Genomic DNA, 21,059 nt, shown 5'->3' with positions numbered 1-21,059 from the left:
CAAAGCTAGGACCAAAATCCAGGTCTGTTGGATTTTATAGACCCATTAAATGTTGCTCTTTGTAATTACTCCTGAAACAAAACCTTTAACACCACACTGAACAGAACAGAATTATTTTGGGGACTTTCATTAGCCTTACTTTCTCCCTTTGCATATGTGTTCTCTGTTTTTCCCTTCGTTTTGTTTATTCTCTGTATCTCTGTTGCCCTGTCATTTGGGTGGTTAGCAGCCAGCAGGGTCCGGAGTCCCAGACAATGCCTTTTGTTCAAAGCGTTTGTTTGGATTATAAATATAATTCGATGATAAACTCATACTGTTTTACTGATTTCATTTCAGTGGAGCCACAACATACCTCAAGTTTTCTTTGATAAACTAGCTATAAAGATGGGATCTCATGCTATTTAATCGTTCATCTTGAACTATCTGCTCATTTCTAAAGCGCTTTGCTAAAATTCTTCCCATACACATAAATGGAAGTATCACTTCTTTCCTTTCCTTTACCTCTGTTGGAAATGATAGTCTTTCCAGTCATGGAGAAATCATTACCTATTATTAAAAGGAAATCTTTTGTGGTAATTTTTTCAAATAGCAATAGCTGACATTTACTGTGCACTTATTACATGTCAAGCTCTTTTTTCTGTGCTCTTTACATGTCATGACACATCTAACCCTTCCAACTACCCTATGCATGCAGTGAGTAAGAATGTTATGCCCATTTTACAGTGAAGAAATGAAGGCACAGAAAGGTTAAGTTACTTGCTGAAGATCACACAGCAAGTGCAGAGGCAGGATTTGAGCCCAAGCAGTCTGTTCTGTGGGTCTAAGCCCTTAACTGCCAGTATACTACCTCTCAAAGTGAGTTCTATAAATGTTACTTTTCAAATATAATTAAGTTTTGTAAATTCTGCTTTCATTGACTTATAGTGAACCATACAAGCCTGGGGAAAGGACGTGGGAAAGTTCATCATTGTAACAGTCCTATTGACCGCTCATTACCTCGGGTATCAGCAGCTTTTCCAGCCCTGATGCCACAAATGAGAATAAAATATACTGATAAGTGTCCCTCACAGGCCTTAAGTGGGAGATGGGGCATTGGGGTGGGAACTGAGATCCATTGTGGGCATTGACTGAGTAGCATTCATGTTGTGGGTGGGATTCTCCTGTCTTTGCATCTGTATATAAATAAAATATATCCCCCCTCCCACCCCAACTTTCTCTCCAGGTGAGCTCCCAGACTTAAATAGAAGCTGATTAAAAGGAAGCCTAGGAGTCTTCTCCACCTGACTTGCACTCAGCCTACCTACCCTGAAGTCCATGGGTGCTTCCCTCCCCACCTCCTATTTGTCTTCAGTAAGAGTAGGCCTGCCTTTGTGTCTTTACCGGGTAGGGACTGTGTCTTTCATCTCTAGCTTCAGAGCCTAGCGCAGTGCCTGGCTTACAGATACTCAGTAGCTGTTTGGTGGATGAGTAAATGCAGATCACTATGCACTGCTCCCTGAAACCTGGGTAATTTTCCAGTAAATGACACTTAATTTTCCAGTAACTGTCAGCATACATCAAAAAGGGTGCTAATGATGAGATGAACATTGCAGAGAGGCTAGAAGCCTTCCTAAGTGTGACTTCAGGTGGTGTGTTTTATGAACATGTAGGTTTCTATGCCATCAACTCCTGGGTGCTCATCACTGGTATATTAGATTCGTTTTTAAGAGGTTTTGGCTGTCCCGAGTTGTCATATGAAACAGCAGGAGAGGCCTCCGTCAGGTCTGCTCTTGCTGTACTCAGTTCTCCAGCTGCTTTGTCTTTGGGAGGCACTGGCCTGCACCTCTCTGCTTAGAGCCAGAACATGAAGCCAGTTAGTCTGGCCGCGGAGCCTGTGTACTCGCTTCTACATCATACCTTAGAAACTGTCAAGAAAGAGAACTGCCCACCCTGTTCCTGTGCTTCCCAGGCATTGCATCACTTAATCCCAATTTCACCTCAGAGGAACTGGGGCTCAGGAAAGTTAAGAAACTTGCCCAGCTGATACGCGTAGCACGAGAACTCAAATCCAGGTCTGCCTGGCTCTGTGTTCATTGCCAAGGTTGGCTCAGTATACTAAAGGGCGGGAAAGCTCAAGTTTGCTGGTGTAAAGATCACAGCATGCAGTGTTATGATGCTGTCTGAAAAGCAGCTCCTGCCCACTGCCCCTATTTAAACTATGCTCCAGGGACACAGCTTGGCTCAGCAGAGACTATAGTCTACACAGAGGCTGTGTGAGCCCCTGAAGGAGCCAAGCTTACAGCACAGCTCCTGGGGCTCAGCCTAGGGTGGCCCGGGAGCCCTGCCTTCCCCATGAACCTGAGAGCTTCGTGGGAATGGACTTCCAAGGTGGTGGTCCTACCCTGATGGTTTTGTTAATCTGGCACCGGCAGAAACTCGGTTACAGTTAGAGCCCTCTCCTGTATTGATTATAGAAAAGAGATCTTTCTCTTAGGTTGTTGGTATTTAAGGAGACCTAAAGAATGTAGTTTCTCAGGAGAGCTTTTTGTGATTGATGGATTTAGTAAAACAGCAGGCTGTGTGTGGAATTAGGAAATACTGTCACTAACATACTGCTTTTTACCAGCCCACCCGCCAACCACAACACCCTTTTTTTCTGAGATGCCATAAATCCCAGTGCTAACTGTATTTCACAAATGATTTAGAAATGTTTGCCATCCCGTCAGTCCAGTCCCAGGTATTTATTGGTGGTACTGTTTTGGGTGCCAGGGCTGGAGAGGAACAATGCTAGTCACATAGTATTTGTTAAATGAATAAATGAATGGGCAAGCTGAATATAAAAGGATTCCTGTCCTTCATTTGTTTCTCACCAGATGCCTATTTTACTCCTCCTGTATATAAGGCAATATTAAGGACCTGGAGTTGCCTAAAATATTATTGGTGGCCTCACTGAACTTACAGGACAATCCATGATACTGAGTGGTACACAGATATCTGTAACACACGGCACAGAGTCTGAAGTGCTATCAGTAAGTAGGTCTTGGAGGTCGGAAGAACAAGACCACTCTGGCTGGGGACCCAGGGAACACTTAGCAATAGGTGAGCTTTGACCTTGCCCTGGAGGGTGAGTCAAAATGGTAACAGCAGGGGATGCTGGGGGAGGGCATCCCAGGCAGTGGGATTGGATTGTCTTGGGAAAAGGCCACGGAGGCAGGAAAGTACAAATTTTGAGGAGGGAGTTAAGTGATTGACTCAGTAGTATACAGAGTGCTGCTTGGGCTGGTGTTGGGAGCAGAGCGTGAGAGCATTTGAACTCCGTGGTGGAGGGGGTCGTGTCAAGTTTAAGAAAAGGTCAGAGAGAGTGAGAACAGAGAAAAGGCCCTGGAGCTGTCATTCTGGATTCTCCTTCCTCCTTTCCATTCCCTCTTCTTCATGCTAAATCAGGTCGCTTCACACCCTAAACCATCCTGCCTATCTTCACCGAATTACTGCTGAGGTACTGCTTTGACCATACTGTTCACACCTCTGTGGATTCACCAACCCCCTTCAGAGTAAATTCTATACTAGTTAGTTGGAGTTTCAAGGCTCTCCTCATCTGGCCCAGTCTTATTCTTCAGCTCCGTTACCCCATCATCCACTACCCTGGACTCCCTTCTCCACTGTCTTGGTCTCCTCATGCCCACCTCACCTGTGTGGGTCACCTACCCCATTACATCTTTCCTGATACTGTCCTCTCAGCCCAAATGCCCTCTCACTTCATCAGTGTCCATGAGAATCTCCAAGGCCCATTTTTTAAATTCTAAAAACTTAAAACTCTTAGAAGATGGAAACCAAGTCTTTATTTTTATACCCATCAGTGCCTTACAGGTGCTAAACACCAAGCAAATGTTGAATGAATAAATAATTATCTTTCATTCCTTCTTTTCCTCCATTCCTAAATATGACCAAGAGTAACTATATCCCCCAGATAAAGAGGCCTTCCATTTGTATGATGCATTAGACCTTCTGAAGGTCACGGCATAGCAGTCCAGAGCACTGAATCTGGAGCCAGACTGCTGGGGTACCACCCATTGCTTTGCCGATTATCAGCTGTGTGACCTTCAGCAAGTTACTTAACCTCTCTGTGCCTCACTTTTCTCGTCTGTAATATGGGGAGAATAAAGGTACCTACCTCATAAGCGTTTTTAGAAGGATTAAATAAGCTATTATTGGGCTGTCCAAAAAGTTCGTTTGGGTTTTGCCATAACATCTTATGGAAAAACCCAAATGACCTTTTTGGCCAACCCAGTATTTGTAAAATGCTTAGAACAATGTCTGGCATGTAGTAGGAATTATATAATGTTTGTTTAGCTAAATAGATACACATTACATATATCTCCATATATATATATATATATATATATATACACATATATATATATTAGTGGTATAGATTATATACATATATATACACACATATGTAGTAAGTACTCAGTAAAGGTACAGTTGTACCCACACACAGGGACCATGTACAATTGGGTATCCGCAGCAACCTTGTAAGGTGAGTAGAAGTGTTAAATGACTCTCCACACCTCGTAACTGGTAGATCCATTCCTGGAACCATGTCTTCTAACTTCTGAGCCGGAAGTCAAAAAGTAGAATTTATACCCTTAATCGACTGATCTCCAACACATGGATGGTTTTCAGATACACCATGACTTCTTGACACTGAATATTGAAATTTACTATAGATACTTACTTTGATTTAAAGTACAAGAGTAGTGTCAGATCCATTATATAGGGTCTGTCAGTAAGAAATATACAGTTTCTGTCCAAAGTTTTTGTATAGGATTTCACATGAGGTGAGAGGTACATGAGGTAAAGAGAGATTGGTAAGGGCAGAGGATCTGAACAAAGTCCAGCTTAATATTCCCTTTATTCTGACATCAATGATTTGCTAATACTCTGGCAATAGTCAAGTGTCACAAAGAAATCCATGATGTGGTCACTTTCTACTTGACCAAATTCTTCTTGCAGTTGAAGGCAGAGCAGGGAAGATAAATTGAGCATGTTCAATGGAGAATTATGCCTGAGGTTTTAGTAGAAAAGAACTCAAATAGGAAAATATGCTATTGGAGTACATTTAAATGGATATATACCTATCATGTCATTTGGTATGCAAAGGCTTGTGTTTGCATTAAGCTGATGGAGAAGCTGTTATTTTCTTTGCAGTATATATTCAAAAGCTTTCTTTTACTTCTCTGTAAAAGAGAGAACTGTCTGTTATTTTAAATACAAAACACATTTAACTTCTGTCAACAGCTTACATTTTAAATAATGCAGTTTGTACGGGCATTCATTGTCTGCAATTAGAGTTCTCGAGAAGCTTTTAGTTTTTTCTCTCCAACTTTTAAAATTCATTCATTGTAACTGTTGACATTTTGGAGAACAGTGGAAACCCTAAGTCAAATTGGAAAAACGGAACAAAGACATTACCTTTCTGGAAATTACATTGAACCCGGTGGAGAATCCTCAGCTATTGTGCTGAAGCACATTGTGATGAAATATTTATACCCTCTTCTTGCTAGTGTTAGGTCAGACTCAAACGTTTTCCTTTTAACCCAGCCTACTTAACCAGAAACATCATGCTAGCAGCCAGCTCAGAATCCTTAGTGCCTAAGGCTTAGTTTGTGCAAATTACCTGCTTACAGTAGGCCTCAGCATCTTAGTAAAGCAAGAGTCAGGAGTTCAGGTCTTTTCTTCAGGATGTATTTAAAAGCAAGATTTCTCAGTTACCCAGGTCTGTCTGGGATGCCTTTTCATCCAACTATGACGGGAGGCACGTGTTCTCATTTCTTCCTTCCTGTCAACTAGCAAGAAGACAGCCGAGCATCTGTGTCTGTGTGTGTGTGTGCGTGTGTCTGTGAGTGTGTGTGAGATTGGTTTTTTTCACCCTCTCATTTAAAGATGTAACTGGAACCAGGACCCAGACAGCCTGTGGGTTTGCTTCAGGCGGGGAATATAAACAGAGCCAAGCCTAGAAATGCCAGGTGTGCAGTAGATTCATTGACCTCGTTGTTTGCCCAGCTGCACGGGGACTCCCATTTCATTCCCCAGCTGCTTCCTAATGCTGTCTTATTTTTCTTTCAAACTGGAGTAGCCAACCAAACCACACCCCCAGACAGATTTGATAATTACTAAGAAGAGACAACTTTGCAGTTACACACAGCTCACAGAAAGCCGCCATGACTTCGTAGTTTGGCCCGCACTTTGTTCTTGTTCAGCAGTGCCTTTGACGTAATTAGCTAGCTTATGATTTTAAGGAAAGGCATCATCAGATTTTATGAAAAGTAAAGCTCTTCATTAACCCTGTGTTTTACTCTTTAAAATAGTCATCTTAAGAGTGTGTATTAAGTTGAACCATAAGTGCTGATTTTCTACCTTTTTCATATAACCTACAAAAAACAGCAATTTGGTTCAACCTAAATAAATATATTTATTCCAGTGTTGCTTCCAGTCTTCAAACTATTTTAAAACTCATCTTTTGAAATGAGAAAAATCAAGTTCCTTACTTTAAAACATTACATCAATCTCTTTAACACAACTATTCCTTAGTTATAAAATTGGCTCTGAATAACAGTTATTTACAGATGAAATAAAATCCATTTTATGTGGAGGAGAATTTGACATAATTTTTGAGAATGTGCCGGTACTGATTACTTGGGTGCTGAGTTCTGGTACCTGAAGGAACCCTGAGACATCAGTTGGCATCGGAGTCATCACACCTTTAAATTTTTCTAAATTAAAGAATATTTAATTGAGGATTGATTATATATTTACAATATATATGGAAAGGATACATTACAAAATTTCATCTCCTATATATTCCTAAATCTATCAAAATGCAAATTACCTGTATCATTTCTAAGAGAAGAAACAAGATACTCTATATATGAAGGGTTTTCAGCACAGCTTTATTTATAAAAAAGCAAGAAGTTGAAATATTCTAAAATGTTCAACAGTAGGGAATTAGTTAAGTTATAGCACAGTCATATAAAGAAATATTATACAGCCCTTAAAATTATGTTTTACAAGACTATTTTGTGGTATAGGAAAATGTTGATATTTTTAAGTGGAAAAGGACATAGGAGATTAAAAATTGTAAATATAGTGTGATCCAGATTTTTTAAAAGGAGAAATGATATTTTTATCATTTTAAAATGAACGTGTGTCATTTTAAAATGAATGTGTGTGTGTGTGTTTTCATAGGAAAAAGACTGGATAGCTGTATACCAAAATCTTATGCTTTTTATTTTCTACTTTATATTTTACTTTCTTTTTTGTATCGTGTTTTCTACATTGAACATAAAGTATTACTTTGTGCTCATAAAAAGTTTTTTTTTTAACTACAACTATATATGAACCTTATATTTACATTTTGTATTTTGACAAGTACATTTTAAGCAATAAAGTCCCTTTAGTAAGGGCTATATATTTATTTGGAGTTTTTTATAATTCCAAGGTTTGACTAAAATCTATCCATGCATAAGGGTTTATTCTTCAAATTAATAATGCAGAGGAGATTTTAGAGAAACACTTTTAAGTTTGAGGGAACTTTTTAAGTACACTGAAAGCACACACAAGACTCTGTAAATCATTTTTTTCATCACAGCCTGTCCCTAAGTGCCTCTTCCTGGCAGGTGAATTTGCATATTTCTGTTTGCTTTATGTAGAAGGAATAGTATATACTTTATTTTACTAACAATCTGGCTCTCTGCCAGTTGAAAGATGATATCTTTAACATATTATGTCATATAATGGTTTCCATTCACTTTCTAAGTTACAGACAGACATCTTTTAACAATGTGGGTCACATTTTCACAGGTGATGAAAACATACCATATGTATCATGCAGAGAGCATCAGCGCAGAGAGCAAGCTGAAAGAGGCTGAGAAACAAGAAGAGAAGCAAATTGGCAGATCCAGTGACCCAGTCTTTCATATCAGACTGGAAGAGAGACATCAGCGGCGAAGCTCTGTGAAGAAAATTGAAAAAATGAAGGAAAAAGTAAGTACAAGACTGCAGAGCCTTTCTGTCCTCACTGGAGGTGACAAACCTAGGAGCACTGATGCAACAGCTGATAGACACACATTGTAAATTACTGTGAAGTGACATGCATTTCCTCCCACGGGAATGAAAAAATGTGTTAGAAACATAAAAATCATGTAATAACAGCTGGACCTCATTCAGTGGTGAATGCCAAGTATCCAATACACAATGTAGAGAACTTTGAATATTAACAAAGAGATTTCATTGCAAATGGGCCTGGCGCCCGTATACGTTGTTGTTTTTCCTCATCGCTGGGTAATTTTCATTTATGTAATTCAGATTCGAAATGTACTTTTCTCAAAGGACTTCGAGGGTCATTTGTATATGTTGAATAAATTGTTTAGATGAATAGAAATTCATGTATGTTTCCCTGTCTTGTTTTAAAATGACTTTATTGTTTTCCCCAATGCCTGGATCTTCTTCATTTCCAGAGACAAGCAAAGTATTCGGAAAACAAGCTAAAGTCGATTAAGGCACGGAATGAATATCTCCTAACCCTGGAAGCAACCAATGCCTCAGTTTTCAAGTATTATATTCATGATCTTTCAGATTTAATTGATGTAAGTACTTGAAGTTTTTATACTTTCCATACCAGGATGGAATTAGCAGTAATCGCATTTCCTTGATTCTAAAACACCATCATTTATTAAAACAATGTTGTTTTATGTAATTCTCAGGAAAAAAATGCTGCCAATTAAACTACACAGAATACTAAGACACAATAAATTGTAAGATGCATGTGAAACACTGTGCATCCTAAAACCCCTGAAAAACGAATTATGAAGTTCTGTGAAGCTGTGAGTATCTGGAAGACTCAGCTAGGAAGGGGGTCCAGGCATTTTCAAATGATGCAGTGGCACAGCCCTAACTGTGTTCATTGATTCGAAATATATTTATTGGACCCCTACTATTGTGAGATGCTGAGGCTCTGTGAAGCCATAGATAAACAGTTCTTACCCCGTGGAATTTAAAGTGGAAAAAAAAAAATGTTAAGCAAATGACTACACAAATGATTGCTTTATGACAGTTGTGATACATACTGTGAAGCAAAATAGGATACACAGAAACCACTTTTATTATCTAACTCTCTTTACTTTTATAGGATATGATATAAAAAAAGCACTAATCGGGCTCATTTAGAACACTCCAAGTGTATGTCTACTATTATATTTGTGCAGTGTTTACTGCCATTATTCCCCAACTTTGACCCTCAGCATCACTCATTCTTTCATTCAGAAATCATCCACTGAGTAGCCCAGTCATTGTGCTAATACTGTAGGATATAAATAAAACAGACAAAAATCCTGGGTCCAAAAACGCCAAGATCTGCAAATAGAAGATAAAAAGTGATGTGTCATAAGGAAAACACAGATGAAGTGTGAAGTTCAGAGAGTTATCTGCGGGAATTTTACTTGTATACTGCTTTGCAGTGATTGAATTCAACAGCCGATAATATAAGATTATTTTCTATGGCTTATAGTGTCTGTCATAATTTAGTCATATCGTAGGTTAAAACAACTATTTTTATGGTGCATTAAGTCTCAGATATTTAGCGATTATTTTAGAGCCACAGTTGGGGACTTTTACAAAAGAATTGCTAAGAATTGTTACAAAAGATTTTTTAGTTCATTTTTAGTTCATTAACACTCTGATGTGACTTTTTCCTTTTATTTAAGTGTAAAAACAATTTTATCTCATATAATATCATAATTTCTTTATACAAAACCAGTTAGTAATAAATAAAACCAGGGAAAACTTTTTTCTCTTTTCCTTTGTTACAAGTATTTCAACCAAGTAAGTAATCACTTAATTGTTTTAAATACAGAAGCTTTAAAAAAATTTTTTTTTTCTAGCAGTCTGATGAAATAAAAGGATTTTTTTTCTGCTAGATTGCTGCTAGTTTTCCTGAATAAAAATAAAAAATTTTATGACCCCTGCTTTCAAACTTAGATCTGTAAGGATTCTGCAAAATGAATGGAATATAGAAGAACTAATTCTTGTAACAGCTCCGCTTGCTTTTTTTGTTTAGGGCTTATTTTAGTAGTGATTGGAGTACTTCACTAAACCCAAGCCAATTTAACAAGAGGATAGATAAGTCTCTGTATCTTGAAAAGTGCTTCTTTAATACGTACAAGGTACCAAGTACTATTCTTGATAATGGGGATCCAGCAATGAACAAAACAGAGTGCTCACCTCCATGGAGTTTATGTACTAGTTGGGGAGACAAGCCATAAAAACATTTGCACATATATAATATATGTATGTAATATATGTAATATATTATATGCTTATATATTAAATATTTATATTTAATATGTATGTAAGTAGTAACTTATTGTTGTAGTAGTAACAGTGCCATGAAGAAAAATAAAACAGAGCTCTGGGGGTGCTTCTGTTGATGGCATGTCAGAAAAGCCTGACGTTTGAGCAGAGAAGTGAGCTGCAGAGCTATATTTGCTAATGGGGAAGGAATCCCTCATATAGAAGGACTGGCAAGGCTCCAGGTATAGAGGTGGAGGTGTGTTTGGCAAGTTCAAGATGCTCGAGAATAGCAGAGGCCAGTATGGCTGGAGAGGAGCGAGCGAGGAAAAGGTTCTGGGAGAGAAGGAGGGGCAGAAGCCCAATCACTTAGGGGCCTTTGGACAGGGAAAAGGGGTTAGCTTTTGCTCTAAGTTTGGTGTGAAGCCAGTGAAGGGTTTGAAGCAAGGAAGTGACATCACGTGATTTACATTTTAAAGACTTACTCTGGCATCGGGGTGGAAAATAGACTGAGGTAGGTGAGGAGGACAAGTGTGAAAAAAGCAAGCTATATCTAGGGTCTTTTGCAATTGTCCGGGCCAGAGATGATGCTGGCTTGGACTGGCGTGGTAGCAATAGACCTGTGAGAAGTGGTTGAATTCAAAATATATTGAAAATAAAGCTAAAAGAAAACTGGGGTGGTGGGTTTAAAAAAAAAAAAAGGATAAAAGTGACTCCTAGGGCTTCCCTGGTGGCGCAGTGGTTGAGAGTCCGCCTGCCGATGCAGGGGACACGGGTTCGTGCCCCAGTGCGGGAATATCCCACATGCCGCGGAGCGGCTGGGCCCGTGAGCCATGGCCGCTGAGCCTGCGCGTCCGGAGCCTGTGCTCCGCAACGGGAGAGGCCACAACAGTGAGAGGCCCGTGTACCGCAAAAAAAAAAAAAAAAAAAAAAAAAGTGACTCCTAGGCTCAGGTCTTGAATAACTAGGTTAATGATGTACACTTTACTGAGATAGGGACCCTGAAGAGGAGCAATAGTTCTGTTACATGTAGTAAGGTTGAGATACCTGTGGGGCACCTGTGTGGAGATGTACAGTAGCGTCCTTGGTACCGTTAGTATATATAGGACAAGAAGAGCATGTCAGGATTATGTGAGTCACCATCATGGTTGTGGATATTTATTGAACTCTTACTATGTGACAGGCACCTAGGTTTCTAAGCATAATTTCATCTAATCATCATAACCTTGTGAGGTAAATACTATTTTATAGATTAAAAGAACTGACGGAGGCTTAGCTAGCTGGGTAACTTGCCAAACATTACACAACTGTTACGTTAGGTTTCAAACTCAGACATTTTAACCTCCAGATCAAAATAATTCTGATATAAATAAATAGTTAAATATGCCAAGTATTTTCAATTTTATTTTTAGAAAGCTGGATTTTTTTAAAGATCAGCCTTAAATTTAAAATGTAGATTGAGCGACGGCCGCAGCGGGACAGCCCGCCAGCGGCTCGGGGCGCGTGCGCCGGGAACCTCGCGGGGCGGGCGGGCGTGGCACCCCCTGCCTGGCTGCCAGCGCCCCGGGGAGGCAGCCCGCGCGTGACGGGACCAGCAGCATGAGCAGCGGCTACAGCAGCCTGGAAGAAGACGCCGAGGACTTCTTCACCGCCAGGACCTCCTTCTTTAGGAGAGCACCCCAGGGCAAGCCCCGCGCGGGCCAGCAAGCTTCCAAAAGTAGAAATGGACTAAAAACTGTTGGATTTCCCTGGTGGCGCAGTGGTTAAGAAACCACCTGCCAATGCACGGGACACAGGTTCGAGCCCTGGTACGGAAAGATCCCACATGCCGCGGAGCAACTTAAGCCTGTGCGCCACAACTACTGAGCCTGCACTCTAGAGCCCGTGAACCACAGCTACTGAGCCTGCATGCCACAACTACTGAAGCCCGTGCGCCCAGAGCCCGTGCTCTGCAGGAAGAGAAGCCACTGCAATGAGAAGCCTGCGCACCGCAGTGAAAGAGTAGCCCCCGCTGGCAGCAACTAGAGAAAGTCCACCCATAGCAATGAAGACCCAACGCAGCCAAAAATAAATAAATAAAATAAAATGTAAACAATTCTCAAATGATACAACTTAAATATGAATTTTAAAAGAAATGTTATACAATTCTAAAAGGATACAACTTAAATATGAATTTTAAAAGAAATGTTATGAAATTGGTATGTTGTCACATTCAAAAGAAATTGAGTACTCTTTTAGTGAAAAGCATGCTTCAGGTTCGTTGACCCACTTTCAAGGCAATCAGAATGTGACTATGTACATTCTAAAATGGCTGCTTATTTTGTAGGAACCCAACTTACATATACGGTGGTGATCTTAAAAACGATTAAGCTTGACCCTTCATGATGAAAAAGGAACGGATTATTATGCAAAGGCACCTAGAATCCTTTATGCTCCCGTGTGAGCCTATTTAGCAAAATACCTTTTATACTGAGCTAATAATTATTAGAAGGTATAATCATTATTATACCTCTAGTGAGAAAAAGTTAAGACAACATTTTTAATGCTGTCTTAAGACACTTAATACAGCATCAAAAACATTTAATATGTGAAATGACATGGAAGATACTAAATGTATCTTGATTAAATCAAAGCATTATAAATAGTCAAAGAATTCAAGTTGAGACCTTTTTTATACAGACCTCCAGTTTCTCTTGGCTTCTACTCAAGTCAGTATCTGTCGCCTTTCTTAAAATTTTTCTATCATACATGATGATGAATGAATCTATTGATATAAAAAAGTCACATATATTTTCCATAGAATTTGTTTTAAAACTAGTCTTATTAATATCTAGGAATAAACCTACCTAAGGAGACAAAAGACCTGTATGCAGAAAATTATAAGACACTGATGAAAGAAATTAAAGATGATACAAATAGATGGAGAGATATACCATGTTCTTGGATTGGAAGAATCAACATTGTGAAAATGACTCTACTACCCAAAGCAATCTATAGATTCAATGCAATCCCTATCAAACTACCACTGGCATTTTTCACAGAACTAGAACAAAAAATTTTGCAATTTGTATGGAAACACAAAAGACCCCGAATAGCCAAAGCAATCTTGAGAACGAAAAAGGGAACTGGAGGAATCAGGCTCCCTGACTTCAGACTATACTACAAAGCTACAGTTATCAAGACGGTATGGTACTGGCACAAAAACAGAAAGATAGATCAATGGAACAGGATAGAAAGCCCAGAGATAAACCCATGCACATATGGACACCTTATCTTTGATAAAGGTGGCAGGAATGTACAGTGGAGAAAGGACAGCCTCTTCAATAAGTGGTGCTGGGAAAACTGGACAGGTACATGTAAAAGTATGAAATTAGATCACTCCCTAACACCATACACAAAAATAAACTCAAAATGGATTAAAGACCTAAATATAAGGCCAGAAACTATCAAACTCTTAGAGGAAAACATAGGCAGAACACTCTATGACATAAATCACAGCAAGATCCTTTCTGACCCACCTCCTAGAGAAATGGAAATAACAACAAAAATAAACAAATGGGACCTAATGAAACTTCAAAGCTTTTGCACAGCAAAGGAAACCATAAACAAGACCAAAAGACAACCCTCAGAATGGGAGAAAATATTTGCAAATGAAGCAACCGACAAAGGATTAATCTCCAATATTTACAAGCAGCTCATGCAGCTCAATAACAAAAAAACAAACAACCCAATCCAAAAATGGGCAGAAGACCTAAATAGACATTTCTCCAAAGAAGATATACAGACTGCCAACAAACACATGAAAGAATGCTCAACATCATTAATCATTAGAGAAATGCAAATCAAAACTACAATGAGATATCATCTCACACCAGTCAGAATGGCCATCATCAAAAAATCTAGAAACAATAAATGCTGGAGAGGGTGTGGAGAAAAGGGAACACTCTTGCACTGCTGGTGGGAATGTGAATTGGTTCAGCCACTATGGAGAACAGTATGGAGGTTCCTTAAAAAACTACAAATAGAACTACCATATGACCCAGCAATCCCACTACTGGGCATATACCCTGAGAAAACCATAATTCAAAAAGAGTCATGTACCAAAATGTTCATTGCAGCTCTATTTACAATAGCCCGGAGATGGAAACAACCTAAGTGCCCATCATCGGATGAATGGATAAAGAAGATGTGGCACATATATACAATGGAATATTACTCAGCCATAAAAAGAAACGAAATTGAGCTATTTGTAATGAGGTGGATAGACCTAGAGTCTGTCATACAGAGTGAAGTAAGTCAGAAAGAAAAAGACAAATACCGTATGCTAACACATATATATGGAATTTAAGAAAAAAAAAATGTCATGAAGAACCTAGGGGTAAGGCAGGAATAAAGACGCAGACCTCCTAGAGAACGGACTTGAGGTTATGGGGAGGGGGAAGGGTGAGCTGTGACAGGGCGAGAGAGAGTCATGGACATATACACATTAACAAACGTAGTAAGGTAGATAGCTAGTGGGAAGCAGCCGCATGGCACAGGGATATTGGCTCGGTGCTTTGTGACAGCCTGGAGGGGTGGGATAGAGAGGGTGGGAGGGAGGGAGACGCAAGAGGGAAGAGATATGGGAACATATGTATATGTATAACTGATTCACTTTGTTATAAAGCAGAAACTAACACACCATTGTAAAGCAATTATACCCCAATAAAGATGTTAAAAAAAAAAAAACTAGTCTTATTATAGAAGCACTACATTTACATTGTAGAAATCTAGAAAATACTACAAATGAAAATAAAATGATCACATTCTTACCACCTGAGATCGTCACTGTTAAAATGTAGACTTTTTCTGTGTCCACACACACATTTTTAGACCAGAGAGTATGAAATCACATTTTACATATAGCTTTTCAACTCCCTTTTTTCAGTCATTCATCTCCCATCCTTCCATTTCAGAAAAATTTTGTCTCGTCTAATAACCGCCACATTCCCATTTGTGAATCCCCCCTCCCCAAAATGTTTCTCAGCTGGTATGTCTAGACTAGATCCAATTTAGATCACATGTTGGATCTGTGTGATGTGTCCCTTTAGTCTTTTTTTATCCAGCCAAGTCCCTTGTTAAAGAGACAGTTGTTGAGGAGACAGGAGTTCCCTAGAAAATCTCAGCTTCTCAATTTGTCTGATCATTTGTTGTGTTTTTATTTAGCCCATTTCTCCATCCCTTGTATTTCCTACAAAGCAAACACCACATAAAGGCTTTATGGATTCAAGTTAAGCACTTTGCAATGGAATACACCATGGGTGGTATTGCTGTGTCTTATGTAGGTATGTAACAACGTATGTTTGGCCCACTGATAGTGTTACTGAAATTGATCACTAGCGTATGGTGATATAGCTCTGATTCCTTCATCATATATAGTTAAGGTTTTTCCCTTGCAACAAACTATGGATATTCTAAAACCTCTTGAATTTGGATTTTATTAAATTGAAAATCTACTAATTTGGAACTCAGCAACATCTGGGCGATAATTTACTTTTGGTCAGCAAAATGCCTTCTTAGAGTACAAATTAATAATGTAAATTAAACAGGAATGATAATTTAAGAAAATATTTTCAGGCACTTCAGAGTATAAATTTACATATATATCACTGACACCCTATTTAATGGAATCCTCTTTTGTTAACGACTACAGGTCTAAAAACTAACACTGCAACAATTTGATAGATTAGTTCAAGTCTTTCCTATAGATTTGGAGGTGATCTAATGTTTTTTTAATTTAATAATTCCAATTTTATCTGTTTTAGATAAACTTCACCTTTACCTATCAATGTTAGTTTGGATACTCCAGATACTGAGTTATCTTTAGGGAGGATGGAGGGGGTTGCAATTGGCGGGGTTAGAGGACTTATGAAATACCTGTAATATTTTATTTATTTAAAAGTATGCAGTTGTCCCTCGTATCCACAGGTAATTGGTTCCAGGAGCATCCTTCAAAATCCAAGGATGCTTAAGTCCTTTAAAGTCAGTCGGTCCTTCATATTCATGGATGTGGAACCTGTGGATATGGAGGGCTGACTGTATATATTTTGCACCTATCTGTAAGTTTGGCATGTTTTACATTTAGAAACGGAAAAAGCAGGGAGTTATAAAAAATGATTAAAACCATGCCTTAAATATTTTAATCTAAAGTATACCAATGTACTTGAACTTGCTAATCTTTAAATTATTATTTATCTTTTTGTACAGAATTTTGAATAGTCAGTCTTCCTATGTACAACCACACCCACTGTGTATTATCTATGATTTCTACTTTAAAATTTTTTTTAACACACAAGAAAAAATATTTTGGATCTATACAGTGTTTTCACAGTCTTGCACAGTTGGCAATTGTGCCTAATTTGATAACAATTTTGTTTACTCTTAAATCTTCCAACAGCTCCTTTCTCAATTATTTTATCAGTTTATTTAATATTTAATTAAATTATAATAAATATAAATGGCACAGATATTATACAATCAGCTCTTTTTTATATATAAATTTATTTTATTTATTTTTGGTTGTGTTGGGTCTTCGTTGCTATGGGTGGACTTTCTCTAGTTGCGGTGAGCAGGGGCTACCCTTTGTTGCAGTGCGCGGGCTTCTCATTGCGGAGGCTTCTCTTGTTGCAGAGCACAGGCTCTAGGCACATGGGTTTCAGTAGTTGTGGCACGTGGGCTCAGTAGTTGTGGCTCGCGGGCTCTACAGCGCAGGCTCAGTAGTTGTGGTGCATGGGCTTATTTGCTCCACGGCATGTGGGATCTTCCCAGACCAGGTCTCAAACCTGTGTCTCCTGCATTGGCAGGCGGATCCTTAACCACTGAGCCACCAGGCAAGTCCCTGTACAATCAACTCTTGAAGGCATACAGACTAATTGTTTGAGCAGAAATGTACAGGAGTATTAGAGAGGGCCTATTAACTGTGTATATTCACAGTGGCATTGGTCACTATGCTTTAGAGCAGGAGTTGACAAACTTCCTCTGTAAAAGGCCAGGTAGTAAATATTCTAGGCTTTGTGAGCCTTATAGTGCAGGAGTAGCCATAGTAAGTAAGCAAATGGATATGGTTATGTGGCAGTCAAACTTCATTTATCATATCAGGCCATGGGTTGGATTTTGTTCACAGGCTGCATAGTTGGCCAACCTCTGCTTTATAAAATGAACTGAGTATTAGTTAATCCAGAGTGTCACTTAAGCAGAAGATTGTTGAGATGGCTTTTCCTCTGTCTCTGAAGAAAGTTTTAAGTAAATTTTAGTTTGTAGAGTAACAGTCTCTTACTTTGGAATCAGGTGGGAAGTGAACAAAGTTAATTTCACAGTGAGGTTTTTATTATGTCATTCTAAAAAATTAATATGAATTGCAAGTATTGGCCAAAGGAAATTTAATTGGTTTGGGAGAATAAAGGCATAATTATAGGGTAAAATAGATTGTAGTTTTGTAAATAATAGATTTTGTATCTGTTATCATTAAATATTCCCAACATTAAGTGCAGAAGAGACTATAACTATTATTCTGTAAAAATTAGGATGTATTACAACAAGAAGAAAAATCATACAGGCAACAAATATATTTGTGATTGAATGCTCAAATTTTCAAGTGATTATGATTTGCTAAGAAAAAAGAGTTGAGGAGAGTACAAGTCTTAATGCTAGGAATCTCTGATCTATAATCATATTCACTAGTCTGTATATCTGAAATTCTTAAACCAACTGGTTTTAAGATTGCAGAACTGGTGATATAACCTCTTTCAGTCCAGTTCCACACCTACTCACCCTCAAAAGGTAGTCAGAGAAACAAAATCCTCAACAGTAAGATTCTATTAGTGCTTTGTCCCTGAGCACCTGCCCCATAATAATAAAGTATCTGTCATCCTTACAGTACAGTTTCACAGTCTCCAATTACTCCCTGTAAACGTTTGCAGGTCACTTTGAAGCTTGAAGGATAAATCTTTGTTACTGTTATGGAATATTGCCATAGAAAATCCCCTATTCCAGCTAATTTTCTTGGTAGAGATTTCTGTCATGTGTTTTATTAGCCATTTCTACAGAATAAGATTGAAGTTAGGTTACATTGTATACCGCATGCCATGTTTATTTTATCACTTCTAAATAATCAGCTATCCTTTTGTCTCTAGGGACATATTTTTAATTGAAAAGCATTTTATTCAGAGTTCAGATTTTTCTTAATTAGTTTGACTTTTCCCCCACTACATAATAGTATTAAAATTTATCCATGAAAACCTGCCAAATTTTAATATTGTAGTCTCCATTAGGCCTGAACTCCTATCAGGAAGGTTATAAAGAGATGATGTTAGATGGGTTAGGACAGTGTAGTTATCATGTAAACTGATATATGCGTGTTTTTATCCCTTCATGGAAGAAAGGGTATTTAAAAACTGAAATGAGTTGGTTGACCGAAGTGGATGGCTTTAAACATTCCTTCCAATGGAGATGCTGTGGGCCTTTGTTAAAGAAACTGCATCCACCTGCCGTATAGGCTGCACTTTCTCAGGCTCCAGTGCTCGCTTTTCCATCTTGGCTGTACCTTTGAATGTTGTGAAAGTTGCCTAAGGCGTGATCCTTTGTTTCTTTTTCTCTTGGTCCCTTGCCTTAAATACTCTCTGATGGTTCCTAGATTTTTTTTCACCAGCCTTAATCATATTCCTGGGCTTCAGATTTGCATATCCACTGCCTCCTGGACATCTCTAACCAGATGTCTGTAGACACCTTGAACATTTGCCCCTACTGTCATCATCCTTCACACATGTAACAACTTTTTCTTATCCATTGTTTACATCTCAGAAAATGGTACCACTTTCCACCCAGTGGCCCAAGCCAAAAACCCAGTGTCCAAAATATACCAAACCTTGGTATTTCTCACTACTTGCACTCTCAGTCTCTGAGACAAAGCCTCTTCATCTCTTGCCTGCACTTAGGAAGCAACAGCTTCCTAAGATGTCCAACTGAGCACTAAGACCTTCCAATCAATAATTCATTCTCTTCCCAAGCAACCAAAGTATTAAAAAAGATAAATCAGACCTGTAATCCCTATTTAAAACTCTCCATTAGAATAAAATCCAAACTATTCACTAAGACGCTATGTGAACTGGCACCCACCTGCCACTCAGTGTCATCTCCTGCAACTTTCCCCTTAGTCACCATGCTTCAGGTACACAGGCCTTTCTCTTACCCAGACCCACTAAGCTTTTTCTTGCCTGGGGCCTTTCTCGTTTTTGTCTAGAGCACTCTTTCTTCCAGAGCTTTACAATACTCCTCCTTTACATTCATGTGACACCCGGCTGTCCTATATAAAAGAGCAATGCCCTTCCCCCAGCACTCCGTGTACCTCTGACTCTTTTCTCCATAGCATGTATCACCTGACCTGTATTAATTGAGGCTTGGTTTATTGTTCTCTCTCCTCTCTTGTGATTTGATTCAGGGTAGTTACAGAGATTTGGCCTGGGAAAAAAATGAGTCCAGTAGCAGCTCCTCTGAAGGAAATAATTGCCCCTGTGGGTGGGAGCTGTATTAGGCAACAAAAGATTATTCAGCCTACTCATTGGCTCAGGCTATGCAACCTCTGTTCTCCTTCTCCTGTTTCCTACTTTGTATCCATTGGTATCACACCAATGTACCATTTTGACCTTTTCCATGCTAAAGAGAAACTCAAAACAAGTTTGGCTAAATGCTCAGCTGCAGTTAAAGTAGCAGCAAAAATTAAATTGTCAGCTAGGGACCATCAGGAGCCCAGAGGTGAAAGCAGGTGTGTAAAAGTTGCCTGTAATTTAGACATACAGTTCAGTTCCACAAGATGCCTCTGTCTCACAAAATGTGTTTGCGGTATCTTGCCTGAGGTACTGAATAGCTAGAGAAGAAATTAGTGAAGGACAAAGATACTTACACAGGAGAAATCAACTTTCTTCTTGACATCTACTGTAAAAGCTCTGAGAGTGTCTATTTCTGGTCTTTGAAAGCTACCCATGGTCATGTGAAAGCTGTATTTTGCAGTTCAGTTTGCTTGGGTTGCACTATTTTTCAGAAAGACCGAAAAGAAGGGGCAGACTGAGTCTTTACACAATATCCATGGTTCTGGAATGGCCAAAGCCAAACTTATTAAAAGCCAGGGATAGGACCCACAAGAAAAGATCATGGAAGCTTCTCAGACAGAGGCAGGAGTGATGAAGTTAAGACTGAATACTTCAGGAATTCTTCCCTCTCCATTCTCATGACAACCACTTAATTCTGGAGTGACATACAGGCTTGGGGCTGCCCTCCAGCCACTTCCTGGGCTGCCCTGCAAATGACATTGGCTGTTACTGTTCTGGAAGCATGTATGTAGGACTTGTTTTCCATTATGGTAATCCCATCTAGGCCCAAACTTCTACCCCACTAGGGCTTCTCATGTCATGGAGTTTATTTCAAAAAAAAAAAAAAGTTGTCTCCCGGAACAGCTATGATCCAGTTATACCTGACATCCTGACATTATACCCACCAAGTATACTTGAACCAATCTCTCAGCCTTTGGGACAAGAAAAAGTATTTGTCACTGGCCTCAGTACCTAGATTTCATCTTCATTTTTTTTATACTATTTGTAACACTTTTGCCTAAGGAAATTAGCCTTACTGTGGTGCTACAGACTAATGCCTAGTGGAATCTATCTTGGCAGCTCTTAGGATATTAAAAAAAAAATACAGCC

At 39.0% G+C, this 21,059-nt stretch overlaps 1 protein-coding gene across 5 annotated transcripts in view; it reads left to right on the top strand.

Moving 5' to 3' along the window:
• Positions 1–21,059, top strand: part of SRGAP1 (SLIT-ROBO Rho GTPase activating protein 1) — a 280,242-nt gene that overhangs the window by 175,216 nt on the left and 83,967 nt on the right. For all 5 annotated transcript variants that reach the window (XR_004528899.2, XM_019952249.3, XM_019952248.3 and 2 more), the window contains 2 exons: positions 7,843–8,025; positions 8,499–8,627. Coding sequence is in view for 4 of the 5 variants with exons in the window: in XM_019952249.3 (XP_019807808.1) it covers positions 7,843–8,025; positions 8,499–8,627 (312 nt within the window). In the remaining variant the exon portion in view is untranslated. The remainder of the gene's footprint in view (positions 1–7,842; positions 8,026–8,498; positions 8,628–21,059) is intronic.

The sequence above is a fragment of the Tursiops truncatus genome, chromosome 11 (assembly GCF_011762595.2).
Source record: "Tursiops truncatus isolate mTurTru1 chromosome 11, mTurTru1.mat.Y, whole genome shotgun sequence".
In the NCBI taxonomy this organism is placed as follows: domain Eukaryota; kingdom Metazoa; phylum Chordata; class Mammalia; order Artiodactyla; family Delphinidae; genus Tursiops; species Tursiops truncatus.
This window is presented reverse-complemented; position numbering and strand designations above follow the sequence as displayed.